The sequence below is a fragment of the Centropristis striata genome, chromosome 15, assembly GCF_030273125.1.
Source record: "Centropristis striata isolate RG_2023a ecotype Rhode Island chromosome 15, C.striata_1.0, whole genome shotgun sequence".
In the NCBI taxonomy this organism is placed as follows: domain Eukaryota; kingdom Metazoa; phylum Chordata; class Actinopteri; order Perciformes; family Serranidae; genus Centropristis; species Centropristis striata.
In genome coordinates this window covers 26,504,530-26,526,030 of record NC_081531.1, presented here as the reverse complement: position 1 = coordinate 26,526,030, position 21,501 = coordinate 26,504,530, and the positions used below count along the sequence as shown (strand labels likewise).

General features: G+C 36.3%; 1 protein-coding gene across 1 annotated transcript; it reads right to left on the bottom strand.

Moving 5' to 3' along the window:
* Positions 1 to 3,931: 3,931 nt before the first annotated feature.
* On the bottom strand, positions 3,932 to 20,280 carry vps11 (VPS11 core subunit of CORVET and HOPS complexes). The gene is made up of 16 exons (XM_059351216.1): positions 20,102 to 20,280; positions 18,613 to 18,761; positions 18,378 to 18,513; positions 17,414 to 17,577; positions 16,134 to 16,381; positions 13,281 to 13,482; positions 12,418 to 12,569; positions 11,225 to 11,411; positions 10,331 to 10,474; positions 9,786 to 9,983; positions 8,065 to 8,226; positions 7,743 to 7,876; positions 6,639 to 6,841; positions 6,334 to 6,505; positions 5,529 to 5,751; positions 3,932 to 4,458 (listed from the first exon to the last, which is right to left on the bottom strand). Exons 1-16 carry the CDS (start codon positions 20,241 to 20,243, stop codon positions 4,294 to 4,296), a joined length of 2,781 nt encoding a protein of 926 aa, XP_059207199.1. The 5' UTR covers positions 20,244 to 20,280; the 3' UTR covers positions 3,932 to 4,293.
* Positions 20,281 to 21,501: the final 1,221 nt, after the last annotated feature.

Below are 21,501 nucleotides of genomic sequence, written 5' to 3'. Positions count from 1 at the left end.
AGTGTGAGAAGTACTGAAACTGTATTTTGTGGTTACAAAACTACATACGTAAACCTTTTTGGTTGATATGAAATCTATTTCATCTATCTGGTTTTATGATTTATTAAACTTATTGGGACTAATATGGATAAGACAAAGGAAATAAAGGCAACATTTATTGTGACCTTATTGAATCCCGCACCCAACAAATACCCCTTTACAAAAACACTAAAACTAATAGACTAAACTAAAAATGAGCATATTCCAAAAAATAGAAACTAATTAAAACTAGCAAACTCACTCTAAAAACACATCAAAACTAGCTGAATTTCACCTGGAGAGAGTTTAACTGAAAAATTTGATCCAGTATTTCATTACTCCTAAAATCAGAAGGGCAGTTGTATCAATCCAGCAGCCATGCTGTAGATCATGTAGACACATGGATGTAGATCATTCACATATATTTTGGTCTTGCGAAAGGATAAAAAGATATTGGAAGGAAATATGGCAGACCTTAAAAAAAAATTACAGGATACGAGATACCCAAATCTTGTAAGGTACTGTACTTGGGACATTTGACAGGTGATGTTGTAAAAAACAAAACAGGATCAGTATCTAATTAAAATCTTGTTATCAGCAAGTAAAAAGTCAATCACAAGACTATGGACAAATTACAGAAGACAGGAAGAGGACGCCACCACTTCTACTATTGGACTACAAGGACATGTTGATTAATTGCAAGGTTGACTTATATATATGTGTTACACCTACCCACTGTAACTGTTCAAGAAAACTTTAATAAAAAATAAGTTTTAAAAAAATGTTATCAATAAACCTGCTCAGAGACAAAAAAACAACAACAACAACTAACTGAATTTCAAAACAAAAATTGACAGCAAAATTAAAAATAAAACTAATGAAAATCCCAAACTATCCTTACCTTGGTACAAGCGAGACATGTTCTGTGCTCTTGTTTTGAAAGGATGCCCGTTCTGCCTCCGGTCCTAACTCCAGGTGCTGCCGCCTGCTGCAACCACCGGCACGGAGCTGATCCTCCAACCAGAGGCCGCCCACCTCCTCACGCACTGCTCCCTGATTGGTCCACGTATGGTGAGTGACGTTGAAGACTTCTGGATACACTCCACGTCGAGAATAGTAGATAACTGATGAAACATGCCGGTAATGCCTGAGCAAATTAATGCTTCGTTGAAATGTACCGAATAAAATGTATATTGAATCACTTTAGGTGAAGATAACATTTATAAATGCTGTATGTTGCTACGCTTTCATAATAAAGCACAGCTCCTGACTTGCGCACTGGTAACATCTGTAATAGGTGTGGAGAAACCATAGACTGTAGAAACTAGCAAAAACGTGTTGATAAAAAAATGTTTGATTCTATGGAGTCTTGGGCTATTTTGTCCATTTGAATCCTTTTCATCCTGGCTGTATACACCACTTAAAAATGTTTAAATGCCATGTTGGTGTATTTTTTTTTCAGCACAACCTCACACATATGACCTAATAATCATTTATTTTTTAATTCTGACTTTCTGTGTCAATATTTTGAACCAAAAAGAAACAAAGAAAAACATACATTAATGTGACATGATTGTGTGTGATCCTGCCATCCAACTCTGCTTTTTACTCTCGTGTGACTCTATTTTATTTGTGTCTTGTGTGTTTAGCGTCACAATTTTGGTAATTTTGTATCTTTTTGGTCATTTTGTGTCTTTTTTAGTTCTTCAGTCCAACATAAAATGTGATTTTGGATCTTTTTTTTTTAACTTTCCAAACACCATCATGCTCAATAAAGAATTTTAATGTTGCAAATGTGAAAAAAGGTTGCAAATATAGCATAAAAGAGGGTTACATCCAGTTCTATCATTTTATACAAAATATATTTGACCTTGTCTCCAGTTTTACTTGGTATTTCATCATCAAACTGAAACTGGCCTCATGGAGTTTACAGCCAGAACTTTAGAGGTAAATTTACAGTAGGGCTCCACGCTGCTTTGTTTTCTAGTCTGGATGTCATGAAGAAGTCATGCTTTGGTGCTTTTGGAGACTCCAGAGGGTTAAGCTGCATTACATTTAAAACCAATTTTGTAGGGGGGAAATCTATTTAAAAAGCAAACTACTTGCAGTAATAGACTTGGACTGCACTTTGTTGCTCCCTTTGGGGTGACTCCCTCAAGGAAATTGAAGTTCCAGTCGCATACAAAATACAAATGCAATTAAGATAAACACCCGACTGTAAACAAATCAAAACACTATTAAAGTAAATAAGTGAAAAAAGATCAGATAAATAAATGTAGAGAGCTGTATGGAGGATGGATATAGATAAATAAATATAGAGGAATGTATGGCATTGTGGTTTGTACGGTGGATAAATGACCAAATAAGAAGATTTAAATCAGCAGTTAAATAAAATATTGCACGGTTATTGCACAAGAAAAGGAAGAAGATGAGTGTCTAGCTGATTATTGTGCAGTGAGTCACTCTCTCCTCCCCCCAAGTGAGGAGTTGTACAGCCTGATGGCATGAGGGACAAAGCAGTTCTTAAGTCTGTTTGTCCTGCACTCTTGGCTCTTCTGTGAAATTTCAAAGAAATTAAAGAATTCCCTTAAATCCTTAATAACACAGAAGGAAACAAAGTAATTGCAAAAACAATAACAGCAAGAAGACAAGCTGGATCTGCATGAAGGTGTCCTGAACACATAATGCAAGTTGAAACCTCTGCCTCATGGACCAGTGATTGCATCACCACTGTGATTGCATCACAGAGGGTTGAACAGGTTTTTGTGTACAGGCTCTGTAGCACCAGTACAAATAACAGTTAAACTAGATACATGTCATATTTGACAAATATACATCATGAAATGTATTATAGTCCTATGTAACTAGGAAAATATTTTTTCTGAAGAAAATGCATGTGAATGCTGAAATAAGTCACAAAGCATAGTTGGGTATGCCGAAATACTATATAGAAGTATAAATAGGAGAAAAAAAGCTGAAAAAAAGCAGAAATGTCCTAAAAGAGGTCAACATTTTTGATATTTAAATGGTTTCTGTAGCTCAAAGTATGCAGAACAGCTAGATATATACTGCCCTACAAAGTCTAACTGCAAAAAAAAGGTAAAACTGAGAAAAAGTGCTTTAAAGTTTTTTAACATTTTTTAACTGGCCAGCCAAATTGGTTACATGTAGGTAGGTGATATGACACTTATTTCTACATGTATTGATGATGTGATTTTTATGCCCAAAAATCATGATTTATTTGACCTTTGACCCCAAAAATGTAGTTACTGCACTCTGGTTTTGCTGTAAAATGATCTAATAGTAATGATAAACAGAGTGCAGTAACTACATGTTGTTGTCTTCTTTCAGCTTTTATATTTAGTTTTCAGTGAATAAACATTTTCAAATTGATTTTGTTATAAATGTATTTAAATGTTTAACAACTCTATTCAAAGATTTGTGTATTTTAGACTTAATGTTGTAAAGAAATGTTATATTTTAGTCTTAATATAATTTATCTCACTTTTTTACTTCATCACTATCTAGATAATAATTTATAATTGTATAATTTTTTATTATTTTATGTTTAAATGAGTATATATCCAAAGCAGACTGTGGTAAGTGCAATTACTGCTTGGTTTTGAGTTGGATTTTGTGGTTTTATATAATTATTTCTATGGAATAAAGCTAATTTGAAATCTAAAACTTTGTCACAAGATAAAACAGACATCAAGGAGTTCATTTTTAGCTATAACTCAATTTAGACCAAAAATGTACTTACTGCAGTTAGACTTTGTAGGGCAGTATACTGAATACTGAATCAGCATTCAATAATGTAAAATATGATATGATGTAAGTAATGCTTTAACATTTGTGTATTTTAAAAAGGATCACACTGGCCTAAACTAGAGATAATGACACAGCAAGAAAATACATTTAATAATTAGTTTATTTACATCAAATAATTTCATTTAAGACGGACAATTATTTTTTTGATTGTTATGTGTGGATTGAATTAGTAGAAGCAAGCACATTAAAGCAAATGTTTCCCAGGTGTAATTTAGGTTTTTAGACACAGTATAATATGCTTTAAACAAAAGTACATTTATACAGTCCCAGTGAATAATACCTATGAAAAACAATTAAACAAATAGGTCCATCACAGTTACTAAAAGCAGTAGAGTGGCATCCCGTGCAGCATAGCATGTTGTCGAGAGCCTGCATTGATGACAAACTGAACACAAAGTGCCTGCACAGGTAGGCTTCAGACCATAATGACAAGCTGAGGTTGTTTTAGAAGTTTCTCTTGGTTTGGATGAGAAAGTCTCTCTGCAGGTTGACTTCCAGACTCCCAACTGTTTTGCTGCCAGGTAGATCAGTAACCAGGGTCAGTTTGTTAAACACTCCTCGACCGAAATAATCAGCCACAACAGAGAAACCATCATTGGAGCTGCGCAGCTGAAAACCATAGAAAAGACACAAAAACTTTATTCATACATTCCCATAGTGCTGATGCAAATGCACAAACAAACTTCTGAGTAAAGCAGGGGCCGGATTCTCAAAGTATTCTTAAGAAAAAATGCTTTTTAAGTGCCGCTTTTTTCTTAACTTTGCTCTTAAGACAAAATTTAAGAAGATTTGGATTTTGTGAAGAAATTCTCATCTTTTATTTATTTTTTTCTTAACTTTCTTCTGAAGTTTTTTCCTAAGATAGAACTTTAGAACAAATGAGATTCTTGAAAACAAAGTTCTTGGATTTCTTCTCACTTTAAGAGAAGCCCTCAGCAGTCTTACAACAGCTACAGTGAAAAGAGAAGTCTTGATTTGTATTTACTTGAACACATTTTTATGACATTTATTTGATTTCTTTAATATGTAGTTTAGCCCTAGACTAATTTGCAGTTGACACATAATTGAAATGTCCTTTCAGTCTGTGTGACACTATTCCTAGATTACACTACAATGCACTCTAGTAAATCACAGAGGCAGTTGTTGTATTTTATAATACTTCATTAATCATTGTGAACATATTATTTAAGTAGGGCAAGTTAATGAAACCACATCCTTACTATTATTATTTTTAGATGGAAGTTCTTTGGGTGGCAGCTAGGGAGCAAAATTCACCAAGAGCTTTGAAAGACAGAATGGATCCTCTTACTCCCTGATCACGTCTTAATTAGACAATATAGGCTCTCTAGGCCCAGAATAGTTTTTCTGGCGAGTGATCTTAAGTTAAAAATATAAGAACGTCCTGAGTGAGAAAACTAAAAAGTTCCTAAGACATATGACAATTCTTAAGAAAATAAAAATGGTGAATAGCATTTAAGAACATTCTTAGGAACATCTTATTTTTTTCTCAAGAATTTTCTTAAGTTTTAACTTAAGAACATTTTTGTGAATCCAGCCCCAGGTTGTTATGTTTGAATATAATAGATTATATAAAATCATAATGAATGACAGGAAGAATGATTGAACACACGACTTCTAATTTTTTTTGTTAACTTCCTTCAAAACCTAAGTATTATTACCTGTCTGTTGAAGTGGTCGTGCAGGTCCCGTTTCTGGTCCTGGGCACGCAGCATCTCCATCACTTTGCGGTTCTCTGGTGTGCAAGTTGGGCACTCGGCCTCGCTCTCGGCGTAGCTTTCGAAGCAGTGTTGGTGGAAGGAGTGGCTGCACAGGAAATGGACGGATGGCAGCTCCAGGGGGCTGTTGCACATGTTACACTTGGTCTTCTGGAATATCTTAGCACTGTGGAGAAATACAGGGGTAAATATTTACTGCTATACTGGGCACTGCATGATCTTTGTAGGTCAGAATTGCAGTAGAATTAGTATTTATTATTAAAAAACAAGATAAATATTGGCCTTACTGTCCAAATGTTAAGGAGAATCACATCCGTATGTATGTATGTATGTATGTATGTATGTATGTGAATATGAAGAAATGAGAAATTATGTATATGTAAAGATATTTAAATACAAAAGATATATATATATAAAGATAGTATATAAATTATAATAATATCAGTAATAGTATTAATAACAATATAATAAGCAGAGGAGAAGGGGTAGGAATTTATAAGTGTACATTCCTTCATACTCCCTTTTGAACATGTATTATTTAATTTAATCTGCAACTGAGCTGTTGCATGTACAGATTTGACCTGTTCTCATTTTCTTTTCTTTTTCTTTCTTTTCTTTTTCTTCTCTCATTATATATTTTTCTTCATTTCACTTTTATTTTGTCTTATTTTTAGTGTTTTGTCGACTTTTACATGTTCAAAATAAAACTGTCAATAAACAATGATAAACAATCCTTCATGTGACCAACCTTGTTTTGAGCTCCTGGATCTCAGATCGGAGGTGTGCCGTTTCTTCGTGGTACTGGCGGATTTTGCGGTCATCATCATCTATCTGCTGGCTCTCCCTCTGCAGTTTATTGATGAGGTAATCCTTGATGACGGAGAGAGTGGCTGTCGAGTTGTGTGCCAGAGTCTGCACCACTATGGCAGCAAAAATAAAAGCCCTGGATGTAATGCTGTGCCTTTTTTTCAAACGTTATCAATATTCACCTGAATTTATTGTTAATGTTAATTTAGATATAATACAACAAGTATGCATAAAATGAAAGCTCACCAAGTAAGGGCGGCATGAGGTTGTTTTGGTCAATGTGATGGAGGACCTCACTGATGTAGGCCTTGCAGTCCTCTTCTTTTCTGGCAAAGTATCCCAGCGCCTGCTCCCAGAGGCAACCCTCTTGATCCCCATAGTCCTTGCAGGCCTCCACCACTTTCCCATACTGCTCGTTCTGCATGTGGTAGTGCATAATCTGCTGGTACCTGCACATAAATGGAAATCACAGCACAACACTAGTAAGATTTTGCATGCAGGACTGCCGAGGAGTAGAAGATGTTGACAAATGAACGAATGAATGCTTGTTTTTCAAAAGAGGTGGTGTGAGGAGATCGGCAGTGACCTATATTTTTATAATGGAAAATTGTGAGTGATGTCATTCCAGACAAGGACTTTGCAAGGTCCCAGACAGACAGACAGACCGAGACTGACTTTAAGGCTTCTAGTGCAATTTTAACTGCCACATGGAAGGAGTGAGAAATTACATTTTATGTTGAGATGTGCTCCTTTATCACATTAATTGACTCCAAAGAGAACCCCCATACCAAAGAAGTTTATATATATATATATATATATAAAATATTAGGGCCGGGACCCGATTAAAAAAATGTATCTAATTAATTAGATTAATTTATTAATCTAAATTAATCACATTTTAATCGCATATAAATATTTGACCTGAGAACAGTGAGAAGTAATTTGTGTCCAACAGACCAGTGCAATTTTTGCCATTAAGTGTAGCAATAGCATATTTAGAAATATAGTAAATTTCAGAAATTCAGGTAGCCTATAGGTAGGTAGACCTTCTGTAAACTATAATACTTTGGTTTTTTAAGTAAAACACAATCCACGCTAGCTACCACACTAGCTGCTATATGTTTTGCATTGAGGTGATACTTGAGGCTGGATGTGCTGCGGTGATATGTGAATTCCTTGTTGCATAGCAACACAACCATGCTCTTATCGACGCTTCCATCCATTGTTTTTTTGTATGTATATATATATATATATATATGTGTGTGTGTGTGTCATGTATCATATATCATGATATATAATTTACGTTTTTCCCAACTTTTTGGGATCAGGGTTTTATATTCAGACACTTACAGTTTGCCCTTCTCATACAGGTAGAGGACGCCTTCTTTGAAGTTGTGCATCTGGCAGAGGACCAATGCCTTGTCAAACACAGTATTATCACTCCTCAACAGTGACACAGCCTCCGCCTGCAGGACCCTTTTTCTCTGCAAACACATGCATTACACAAAAAAAACAAAAGGAGTTAAAATTATTTCCCAGTAAAACCAAATTTCTGCAAAACTTTCAAAGTTCCAGAAATATTTTTACTACACAGCATTCTCTGTCTACAACAGAGTGTAGTATACATATATTGTGCAATGATTAATAGCTTGTGTGTGTGTTTTGGACTGACCACAGGGTCCTGTTCATGGGCCCAGTCCTGTAGTCGCAGCTCCAGCAGTGTGTCATAAACACCCTGGGAAGAACAGGGGTCCACCTCGATCATATGCTCCAGGAAGGCTTTTAGCTCCCGAGGGTTGTTGGCAAAAACGGGGATGAATTCCTCAGAGTTGGCCTGGTAACAAAACAGATATGGACAGTTTGTCATTTCAAAGAAAACTGGGAGGTCATGCCGAAGATGGCTGCCATGTCTAGAGCACCTCCTCAGCTTCACTATTTTCCATGATTTATTTTGTGTTACTGTTATTTATAGCTAAATTTTATCGCAACATGCCTAAGCATCCCTATCATACAATATGATAGAGAACAGATGCACATTAGCAAAGAGGGCCTTTCTCAACGTCAAATCACAGCTAGACTAAAGGGACAGTGAAATGGCACTCTAAAATGCTTTGCAGAAACTGGAGCAGTTTTATCCAGAGCTCAATGAGGTAGACCATGGTGTCTGCAACATCAGAAGATGGCTCTATCCCAAAGTCAAGAGAGGATCCGCAAACGGCTGAATCTGAAGGACACTACTTCATCGACATCCACCGAAGGACTGTCCCAATGTCCAGGATCCTCCAGAGGACAGATTCCTTCTTCTGCCCAAATATATAAGTATTTATAGATATAAGTATTTTCAGTTTACACAGTTTAAATATTTGTTATCACATCACTTACAAAACTTGTGTTCAAAGTCCAGCAAAACATATGCACAAAGAAATGCCGGAATATTTAGCTAAAAGATGATAAACGTCATCTTGATACATTGCCGGTTAAGTTAATTGATGCCGCCTCAGTCAGCTAGAGTTATTAAATTAAATTATTATTATTATTAGTATTAAATTATTAAAAAAATATATACATTTGTTTATTGTGTTAACAGGGATAAACAGTTCGCTATTATCCTTTATTTTTATTTATAAATAACTGTTATTGTTCTGTACTGTCAAATAAAATAAATTTTAAAAAATCACAGAACACCATCCATGGTGAGTTATGCTCCACTGCTTTTATTAAACTGAGTAGCGGCCAAATTCAGCCAGGATCAGTGATCAGGCTTAGTCCACTTTGTGGCTTTTACTTGCTATATTATGGAGATTCAACCTCAAAGCATCTTCCATTTTCACAAATATGTGTCAGAGTGCTGATGCCAAAGACACATCCATGTTGTGAACTGGTTTTTAAAATTGCGGCGTTGAATTTAAGCAGGACGTCCAATAACGCAATGACGCACACCTGCACACTGAAGGCTGTTCCATTTGTGCGTTATTACAGTGAAAGGAAGGATTCTGGCCTCACCTCTGGAGGACCCGACTCTGAAGGAAGGATCCTACCTAGGAAGGATCCTTGATGTTGGGATATAGCTAATGAGTCAGACTTAGCTTCCTGAGAGATAGAAGAGCGACTTTATCATAGATGCAGAATTTGCTCAGCAAAAGTACTATCAACAGAAGGCTGTCAAGGCTTAGTGATTTAATGGGATGAGTAGACATTTCTAAACCACTACTCTGGAAGGGAAACTAAGTAAAAAATCCAATCATTTCACATTGGATACATAGGGAATCTTTGTATATATGACAAGGGCAACTGTTTATTTCAGGACCACATAGATATTAAATTATCATATGAAGTTGACAGGAATCCAAAGACAAAAGTCTTACACACAAAAAACAAGCACTTCCAACTGACCTTATTGACCTGTCCCCTATCCAGGCTGTCTTTCTCAGCAGTGTCTCCGCTGGGCTGGTAATTGGTGCATAAACCCTTCAGGAGCAGCGTGGTACCTTTAGGAACATGGTGCATCAGCGTTTTGCCGTAACGCTTCATGTTGCTCTCAGCTTGTTCGAACGGTAGACGTCCAATGTAGCGCAGCCCTTCCTGATAGTTCTAGGTTGGGAGGAAACACAACAGAGCCCTTTGAAGACATGCAACATTTAACATTGCTTGCTTTATCTATTTGAAAATATTTTGCCACTACAACATGAGAATGAATAGGTGTTTTAGAATATCCTCCAATGCATTAGACTAGATGTAAGTTATATCAAATTGTTGTTCTTTTTTTATTTCGTATTACATCTATTTTTAAACCTGCAACTGGTTTTTCCTCAGTGTAGATTGATGTGATGATTTATGACGGCATTTCCTTAGTTCCCGTTTCACTGTTTTTAGGGAAAGAAATGAACAATACACCTGAAATTTGGGTGGTATTGTACGTTTACTTGCATATCATTTACCTTGAGGTCTTCCAGCTGGATCTTCAGGTACCATTCATGGTGCATGTGTTTCTCTGCCAAGAAAACTGCATGGCTGTGATAGCCGGCCTGACGGAGAACTTTGATGGCGATTTCAACATCAAAGTGGACTTCACTTTCACTGCTCTGTTGAAATACAGAGCAAGGTTATTATAGTTAACGAAAACTAACGAAATAACGAAAACTAGAATTGAAAAAACATTTTCTTTAAATAAAATAAAAATAAAAACAAGTTTTTAAAAAAACGATGACTAACTGAAACTGTATTTTGTGATTACAAAACTAACTAAAGCTAACTAAAATTATAGTGAGAATGTCCTTCGTTTTCGTCTTTGGCCATTTTTTGTCATACGTAAACCTTTTTGGTTGATATGAAATCTATTTCAACTATCTGGTTTTATGACTTAATAAACTTAAAAGGAAAGGAAAACATTTATTGTGACTTTTTTTAATCTGGCACCCAACATATACCCCATTACAAAAAACCAAAACTAACACTAAAACTAATAAAAACTAAACTAAAACTAAGCATTTTCCAAAAAATAAAAACTAATTAAAACTTGCAAACTCACTCCTAAAACAAATTAAAACTAACTGAATTTGAAAACAAAGATTCACAACGAAATTAAAACTAAAACTAAAGAAAAATCCAAAACTTTTATAACCTTGATACAGAGCAGGAGGACAATGGTGTAATACTTTCAGATGGCAGCCATAAGTGTCGTGTTCATTAAGTAGGCTTTAAACTATGTCGGTTACTGAGGCCTATCTGTTCTCTGATGGAAACCATTTTATTGTATACAAACTAAACATGTTTTCATTTGTATCTATTCCCAACACTAACAGCCTCAGCAGTTACTTTGACTCGTCAGTCACCTTAATGAATTCTTCAAGCTTGGAGCTGTCCTTCAGCTTGGTGTAACAGTTGAGCAGCAGCGTGGTGTGGTCTGCGTTGGCCAGGGACTGCCTGTGGAGGGCCTGAAGGTATGCAGTCAGGTTATGGATCCTTTGTGCGTCCAAGAATTTCCTGATGACATACGATGGCTCCAGCTTCCTAATGGTGCTGTAAAAAAATATAGGGATATTTAAGTGTTCGATCAATAGAGAGACTGATGAGCAATTTAGTCTCAAAAGCTGGGAGATTATAAGGCAATGAGTTTGTTCAAGTGTTACATTGAAAATTAACCTGTGCCACAAAATAATCATGGCTCGTTTTTTCTCTCCATCTTTAACACTTCTACGTGGTGTAATAGTAAACATATTGTTCAAAGATGAGTCAAGCACATGAAATATAACTGTATATCTACAATCCAGATTCAAGAAAAGCTGTTGACATTGTCTAAATTATCTGTTGTCTAAAACATAGTGGAACAGAATACAATAATTTTATCATCCATTTTGATATGTATTTGAAAATTGTGCAAAGACTGTATATTTCATGTGCAAACTGATAAAATTTTTTGTTAATGTACACTGTACGGCTGGGCGATATGGACCAAAAGTCATATCTCGGTATATTTAGGCTGAATATTGATATACGTAATATATATCCTGATATTTTTATCGCAAAGTGAGAGCAAATGTTCAGTTAAAGTTAAAGCCAAATATGACATGTCACATGTAATGAAACCATTTATTTAAGTGAACATAAATACTGTATAACAGGAGTACCTTTTTAAAAAAGAAAAAAAATCAAAGCTCCATAAAGTGCACATTTAAATAAAAAAAATATCTTATGAAATAAAGCCTATGAAATAAAATAGGCCAATGTTTTTCTGAAATAAATATATTTATATGAGAAAAGAATACGAACGTTACGAAATAACTAAATATGACAAACCCTAGTAAGAGCAGCATTTATATATATAAAGAAAAAAAGTTGAACTATATCGATAGATGTGATATGGTCTAATTCCATATCACATTAAAAAATATATCAATATATTTTTATATCGATATATCGCCCAGCCCTAGTACACTGTTTTATTTACAGTTTACACAGCATCCCAACTTTTTTGCAATCAGGTTGGTTAAAAATAAAAATAAAAAAAATGTTTAAATTCAATTACCGGATGTATTGCTGGATGGCACCATCATGGTCTCCCTTAAGGTAAAGGTGATCACCATACTGTCTGAAGATCTCGGAGAGACCGTCACTGTCAAGGTGCTGGCTCTTAGCTAGGTTTATGGCCATCACAAACAGGTTCTTCTTGAACAGCATCTGAAAAGACAATCAAGAAGGTGAAAACCGTGTGAGCATATGCACAAGTACCCCCTAGAGTTAAAAACAGAGCGCTGTGCCATCAGTGTCTGATTTATTAAACTTTGGAACTGATAAACACATACAAAATTCAAACATCTGACAAAAAACTATTTCAAACATTTTAAATGTTAATAATCCATGACTAAATTTATTGCAAATATTTCTCATCACTAAAATGTGGTGATTCAAACTAATGTAGTAAAAACAGTGTTTTTACTACATTTAGCATATAACCATTTAAAACTATAACTGCTACGCTTCAACCACGACTCCATCTTTGAGTTTTCAAGTGATTGACAGGTGATGCCAGGTGGCATATGACAGGTTGGGTCCAACCATCCTGGTATGGGGGAGACTCTGGGTTGACAGGATCACGACATTAAATAGCCTACTGAATATAAAATGTATTTTATGAACTTATATTTTCTTAAATATTTCTTAAATAATAATTTTTTAAGGATTTTTGCATGGATGCTACTTTTTTAATGTATATTTTAAAATCTCACGTACCCCCTGGAGTGCCTTCACGTACCCACAGGGGTACGCGTACCCCCATTTGAGAACCACTGGACTAGACAGTGACCTGATTTAAAAGGAGCCCAGCTCTTCATTACTATTCCTTAAGAAAGTTTTGAGTTATGAAGCACAGATGGAACACTTTGGACTCACCTCCAGTTTGGTTTGCGTGTCTTTCTCCTGAAGAACAAACATTTTTCCATCTCTGGTCAGGATATAGAAGCAGCCCCACTCTGCCACCACATCAATGACATCATCAAAGGAGGCACTGTAGGCAATGAACTTGTTGTCCAGGTCATAGACGGTCAGAACCTGTTTGTCAGACGGAGAATTCTCCCTGCTACCAAACTCTGTCCTGAGTAAAAATGAATACAACTGTCAGCACTCTGTCAGCAGAAACAGTGATATTTTGGTAAGATGCTAATTGTTGTAATAAGACATGGCATAAAAAATACTGAATTGTGACAGGTTTTTAAAAAAAAAATGGCACAGATGTATCTCCTGCAATCACTGCGCTCAACAGGGTAAAAACATGTTGCGCTTGTGGTGCCACCCAAAATATAATGCCAGGCACATTTTAATTAATATGCTGTTTGACATTTCACAACCTGCCATAAGGGCCATAAGCCTGCATTCCTTCAAAATGTCCAACAGGGGTCTCCAATGGTGGTGGCAAAAGCACTCCGGTCCTATCTATCTCATTACAAAATGAGACTTCCTCTCACTTGATTCATTAACTCAGAAAATATTCTCGTGGCAACATTACGGTCTCATTATAGTTTCAAGTCTTCTTCAAGACAATATGATGTTAATGTGTAAATAATGGTCCTATTTAGAAGTAAATAGAAGACAAATAAGCTTATGATTTAGGGCATGGTAACCTTTGATTGACAGGTGGCTAACATGGCGAGCAGTCATCAGGAGAGAACAATGCGTTTACACGGCAATGTGTACATCTAAATAGCTGCAAACTTGTTTGCTGTTTTTGTTTCAGAACTTTGACCCTTTCACCGTGTATTTTCACTTCATGAAAGTTGATTTGAACATTTTGTTCATGTAAAAATGTCTTGTTCAGCATTCAGTTGTACTAAAAGACAGTCCAAGGAGTGGGCTGTTCAATTTTTCCAGTACGTCATCGTAGATTTTGTTTTAGCGTTAACAGTTTATTTTTAGATACACTCGTCCTCGCGCCTCCCCTGTCCAAATATGGTCTCTGCCGGTTTCAAAGAAACATTTTCTGAGCTGCTGCGTTCATAATGTGTGTGAAGCATCCAATTTTGAGACGAGTGTGTCATAACTACATACATAACTACACCAATTTGCATGAAATGTGTGGATGTTTTGCTTTGTTTACAATCTGTTTTCAAATTTCAGTGAAGAAACGTGCGTTGTTATAGCCTGAACAGAGCGGTATGAGTGGGCAACAGCATAAAGAGTGACAGACAGACTTTTTGTTGTGTACAAATTAAATGGTGTCAGACATACTAGCCTGATCTCTTTGCTGTTGGACTACTACTATTAGTTGGTCCTGACTTTCTTATAGCTCCTGGTCCATATTAAAGCAAGAATCAACCGTAACAATCCTAATTCGAACCCCAATCTTAGTGCTAGGATTCCATCATTTGCCCTTTTTGTTACCTGGGGACAATTACTGCAAGCTATTTCATTGAGTTGAGAGCAATTTTGTTTAGTTTGAAGCTATTTTGTTGACATTTTTAGACAAATGCTTTCTGGTAAGCTTTTATTGTGAAAGAACTGAACACAAGTAGTGACCCTGTAGAGCGCTGCTGTTAACAATGCGCCACCTTGGTTCACACTACAGAGCCTCTGTGTTATTTTTTATTAAATTCATAACTATAGGCACAACTCAAAAGCACCTGCTGTTTGAGTTTATACTTTGCCGACCTCAGGGCAGACAGAGTTGCATCGTCACGGGCTATAGGGAACCTGGTCTATTGCTATTTTAATAATAGTATTGTATTGTATTATTATATACAACAGAGGGTCGATGGTAGAAGTTATGGTTGGTATTTTTATTAGAGTAAACCAAAGGATTAATTCACCATTTTAAAACTAATTGATAAAATTAACCGACTAAGCCAGGGATTCCCAAAGTGTGGTGCATGGACCCCCAGGGGTGCGTGAGCTGCCACTAGGGGGTGCACGAGATGAAAAATGTAATGGCGGTCTGATAATTACACAATTAAATTTTTTCCCCAACACAACGTGTAAATAAACATTTCCTTTGTAAAATGGAAAATCAAAAACTGTAATATTAATTAATTAATAAATTAAGGCTATTCAAAGAACCTGTGTTATGATGACGGGGCTGTTAGCTCCACGCTCATTTAAACTTGCTGCAATTTTTGTTCAACGCGGCTCAAAATATTATAACATTTTCCCAACTTCTCTGCTTTCTGCCTCTGATCCTGAGCCTGTCATCATCCTCTTTGCTCTTAAAAGTGGAAGCTTGCGCATAACTTCGTTGCATTATATTGAAACTGTAGATGAATTCAAATGCGAGAGCGCATTGTTGTGATGGTGATTATTTTATTATGTGTGTTCTGGTCATTTGAGCATGATTAAACACGCTGCCTTTAATATGGCTATAAGGGGGTGGACCACTGGACTAAGCAAAAAGGTAATCAATAGCTAAATTGATCAAAAATCAATGTAAACTGCGAATCTAAATCCAGCTCTTGTGTGGCTTTCCATTCCTTCAGCCCATATGATACGCCTCTGAACAGGAATGTCTTTAAATAGATAACTGGGGGTGCCCGTAATTGCTAAATATATAGAAATTGAATTTGATGGTTAAGTGCCTGAGAAAGGGCTGCAAATCCTTCATAAAAATCACCCTTGATCTATGGAGTTTATGTACATATTCTGCACACTTTCAACTGAAATGATTACCATGTGAGTATCTTAAATGGCACGTTAACACAGTCATTTTACACCCACAATGATCAATATACCTTCATCCAATTTAAGGTAAGGTGTCCTTACTTGTTCGATGACTTTGTGTCCCTGATTAGTAAAAACAGATAGCCACGGTGCCAGTGGGCCAACAGCTTGTATCCATCAAAGGCAAAACAGGGCCCTCGTCCATCAGGCTGGTACAGGTACACACACTCATCACCAGCCACAATGAACTGGGAGTCCTGGGAGGGATCTGCCAGGGAGGAGCAGCGCAGTGCACAGCCGTGTGTATCCAGCTCTACTTTAGGATACTCCTTTATGGACAGGGTGTAGCACTGCACAGGGGAAGGCAAAAAGACATCAGGTCAGAATGGAAGAATCTAGAGCAGTCATAGAAAAACCTTACAACTTCAGCTGAGCGACTGTACAGTATACTGCCCTACAAAGTCTAACTGCAGTAACTACGCAAAGGGTAAAACTGAGAAAAACTGGTTTAAAGTTTTTTTTATGTTTTTTAACTGGCCAGCCAAATTGGTTATAGGTAGGTAAGTGATATGACACTTATTTCTACATGTATTGATGATTTTTATGCTCAAAAATCAGGATGATTTATTTGACCTTTGACCCCAAAAACGTAGTTAATGCACTCTGGTTCTGCTGTAAAAGGTTCTAATAGAAATGCAAAAACTTAGTGGAGTAACTACAATGTTGTTGTCTTCTTTCAGCTTTTATATTTTGTGTTTCAGTGAATAAACATTTTCATATTTATTTCTTTATAAGTGTATTTAAAAGTGTTTAACAACTCCATTCAAAGATTTGTGTATTTTAGACTTAATATTATAAAGAAATGTTATACTTTAGTCTTAATATAATTTTATCTCACTTTTTTACTTCGTCACTATCTAGATAATAACTTCCCTTTCAAATAAACCCATAATTTCTATATTTTTTATGTTTATATTAGTATTTATATTCAAAGCAGACTGTGGTAAGTGCAATTACTGCTTGGGTTTGAGTTGGATTTTGTGGTTTTTATAATTATTGCTCTGAAATAAAGCAAAATTGAAATCTAAAACTTTGTCACAAGATAAAACAGACATCAAGGAGTTCATTTTTAGTTTTAACTCAATTTTGACCAAAAATGTAGTTACTGCAGTTAGACTTTGTAGGGCAGTATAGTCATCTTTAAGTTGAGAAAATTAAACTTTCATTAAGTTCTCTTTAAAAACTGCTGTATATACAGACAAATAATGGTGACTTTAAAATAAATCTTCCTGAAGGGTTGAAAGGTTTGTTTAGAGGGTTGATTTTCTCCATGCACTCAGTTTATATTCAGTAGGCACTTCTTGGATTGATTATAGACTTACATGGACTTTCTCCAGAGTGGCAACAAACAGATGTGCCACCTTTGCCACTTGGCGGAAAGCGAGGCCTGTAACTGGGCTGCTTCCCTCGTGCAGAGTCAGAGTTTTACTGTGACGATCTCTGGTGATGTCGCCTTTGGTCAAAACTACGCTGCCATCTGTGAAGCCTGTCAAACAACACAAGAACCATAATGAATTGGGGGGAGAAGATTCTGTTTGCCAAGCAGTGGTTAATGGCTCAATTGACAACAGAAGGAAGACCCTTAGGGCGCTTTCACACCTATCTCGTTAGGTCCGGACTTTAGGACTTTTCAGTTTGATCCGAACCTAAATTCCAGGTGTGAAAGGTGCCGCGGTCCGCACCAAAGGACCAAAGTTTGGTCCGACCCAAAGAGGTGGTCTCGGTCCGGACCAAACCAACCAAGGTCCCAACCTTTTGCAGTGTTTTTTTTTTTTTTATAGCTTGGACCTTCGTATCAATGACAGGAAGTTTTTTTCTTCTTCTGCTCTCGAATTACGGTACAGGAAGTTGGATTGCAGGATTGCGAGCCGTTTTCTCCTCCTCTCCTGTCGACAGCGATACAGTTTTTCATGATGAGGAGGCTCATCTTGTGATTACCAAGCACTCTCACATATTGCTCATTAAGCTGGCGCTGCTGGTAGCAAAAGCCCAGCAAAAGTATTACCACAGGTAAAAGGTGGCTCGCTGGATTAATTTTGTGTAAACACGTTAAGGAAGTAACACTGACATCAGATGCCGGCCAGCCTAACAACGCAGCGTAACCAAAACAAAATGAGCCGCGGAAGTACACAGAGAGATGACGTGTCCAGTAGAATTGTCTCGTAAAGTCCCTTATTCCTTTTGCAGTGTGAAACCAAAACCAACAGGACCAAATGTATACAATGTAACAGAACACGGACCTTGGTTCGGACTTCCAGGTGTGAAAACGCCCTTATTGAGTCTTACCAATAGCCATGAAGTTGAGGTTTTCATGTACGCTGAGGCAAGACACTTCAGTCGGTTTGTTGCCAGGAATTGCAGGGAAAATCCTCGTGCACAGAGGATTTCCATTGTCTCTCTTTTCAAGGTTCCAGACCTTTACCTGTAAAATTAGCACAGATTAGGTTTAGTGGTGAGCAATTAATATTCATTGACACAATTGTTCTGTCTTTTAGGTTTCTTTGGAGAACTGCTCACTTACTAGAGGGTTGATACCGTGTTCATCCTGCCCCACTGATACAAGGATGCTGTGCTGTTTCAGCTGGTAAAGATGTGTTACCCGCAACTTATAGGCCTGAAAAGATGTCAGCTGCAGGGTACGTGTCAAAATCCAGATCTTGCCATCCATATGTAACATTGTTGAGGTCAAGGACAATTATACAGTTACAGCAAGAGATGATTTTATTGATTATAAGCAAAATCATTAACATTAAAACCATGGTAAATGTCTAGATATTAGCTCTTAAATTAAACTCTTCTCAGCTATTTTTGTTGTTATCATAATATTTGTACAAACAAATGTACCTTTAGTTGGACCAGGCATTTAAATGAACAAGAAAGCAGGGAGAAAACAAGGGTGTTCTAATATTTTTTTCCATGACTGTATATGTTTATTAAATATGTGACAAATCTGCTAAATGGGGCAGAAAAGCTGCACACACCAGTTCGGGCACCAGTTAGTTCAGAAACCAGTAAGGACACAACACCGGCAGGCCACACCTATCGTTATTTGTTCCAACATTTAGGTGTGAGGCTGTGTTTTGCCTCAGTTAGCAGATTCGTCACATACTTGATCAACATTTAACTGGCAATTTCCAGGTCGCATCTCCATCTACTGTGGATAATATTGTTGTATTAACACTACACTAACACTACATCACAGCCACCTATACATAAAAAGAAAGCATTAAAATATAATGTTTGCAAGATCGGTTAGAGCTGGATTAGAATTCACTACGACACAATTTAATTGTTCATGAACCATCACCTCTAGAGTCATGGAAAAAATGATTAGACCACCTTTGTTTTCTTCCATTTTTTGTTTATTTTAATGCCTGGTACAACAAAAGGTAATTTTGTTTGGACAGATATATGTCTTTTTTAGTCATTTTTACATCTACAGTCATGGAAACATTCTTGGTAATAACTAAAATCACAATCAATAAAACCATGGTAAATGTCTAGATATCAGCTCTTAAATTAAACTCTTATCAGCTTTTTTTGTTGTTATCATAATATTTGTCCAAACAAATGTACCTTTTGTTGTACCAGGCATTGAAGTGAACAAGAAAGCATGGAGAAAACAAGGGTGGTCTAATATTTTTTTCCATGACTGTATCTGTTTAATAAATATGTGACGAATCTGCTAAATGAGGCAGAAAACGGCTGCACACACCAGTTCAGTCTATGGTTCAGGCACCAGTTAGTTCAGAAACCAGTAAGGACACAACACCGGCAGGCCACACCTATCGTTATTTGTTGTAACATTTAGTTGTGAGGCCGTTTCCTATAAAACATTAAAAGCAGACTGTAGTCTTCAGCCTTCAGCCCATCATTTTATCTAACTGTTAAGCTACAGTGATTAGATCCAGAGTCAGGGAGAAGGTTGGCTGAGTCGTGCCAACATCAGCTGACAGTCACCACAACAACAACAGTGGCTGAGCTAACTGACAGTAACTGTAGAAGGATATCTCCCAGGACAATGTGACCCCTGCCGGAGTCACACGCCGATAGTCCGCTGGGGAGGACAAAGTTTCTCCCATTGTCCACAGGGTCCTTCGCCGTATCCTTATCAAAGAAGACGAATTTTCTCCACTGTAAGAACGCCGCCATTTTGTTAGCCAAATAGCTCCAGCGTTGGAGGCGGGGACCGGGCTCTGCTGCTTCCCTATGAGAGTTGCTTAGTGGCGCATGATGCCGGAGAAGTTCCACTTCCGGGTAAAATGATATCTTGAAAAATGTTTCCACTGAAATGAACAGTTAAAACTAATTCGAACCCCCCTTATTGAAAACAACATTTAGACTGTTTTATATGTATTTGATTTTTGTCGATTTATTTTTGTATTTATTTTTATTTTATTTCAACTGCTCTGAATTTACAATATTGATGTTATTATTATTATAAGTTTTACTATTGATTGAGGTTCACCAAGCATTCTTTCAACACGTATGCAAGGTATGTACTGAGAAATATGCCAGAAATGTTTATTTTTGTCATTTTCAATAAAGCATTGAAAAAAAGTTCGACTTCCGTGCATAAAAAAGTAACCGGATCTCCGAGAGGGTTTTTAAAAATCTATATATATATTATTAATATATATATTTTTTTAATATCAAACAGCAATACTGCCCTACAAAGTCTAACTGCAGAAACTACGTAAAGGGTAAAACTGAGAAAGTGTTTTAACGTGTTTTAACTGGCCAGTCAAATCGGTTATAGGTAGGTAAGTGATATGACACTTATTTCTACATGTATTAATGATGTAATTTTTATGCTAAAAAATCATGATAATTTATTTGACCTTTGAGCCCAAAAATGTAGTTACAGCACTCTGGTTTTGCATTGCTGTAAAAAAAAGTTCTAATAGTAATGATAAAGGGAGTGCAGTAACTATAATGTTGTCGTCTTCTTTCAGCTTTTATATTTTGTTTTCAGTGAATAAAAGATAAAACAGACATTATGGAATTAATTTTTAGTTATAACTCAATTTCGACCAAAAATGTAGTTACTGCAGTTACACTTTGTAGGACAGAATGCATTGCACAGTTACAAAGAAGAAATGAGTTACAGAAAAATAAACAATACAAAAAAATAAATAGAAGTAAATAATATTTTTTTTTTAAAAAGAAGAGTAATTAAATGGAAAAGAATGAAGCAAAAACAAATAAATAAATAATAAAATAAATAGACGCAAAATTACATGTTAATTAAAGACATTAAACGCAATGCATATGTTGGCAGTCTTCAGCTGTTTTGTCTTGCAGAGAGAGATATACTGTTCAAACTCTGACTTCAACAAAAATAAATTTGTTTTTTTACTTGAAAATTTACATTTGTGTATGTGGTATTTGGCAATAAGAAAAATTGAAT

Excerpts from the sequence above, each read along its gene's own strand:
- vps11 (XM_059351216.1), bottom strand. The coding sequence starts at position 20,243 with ATGGCGGCGTTCTTACAGTGGAGAAAATTCGTCTTCTTTGATAAGGAT. Across the intron at positions 8,227-9,785 it reads ATAGGGGACAGGTCAATAAG|GCCAACTCTGAGGAATTCAT; the intron begins GTCAGTTGGAAG and ends TTTTGTTACCAG. Across the intron at positions 4,459-5,528 it reads ACGACCACTTCAACAGACAG|CTGCGCAGCTCCAATGATGG; the intron begins GTAATAATACTT and ends TATGGTTTTCAG.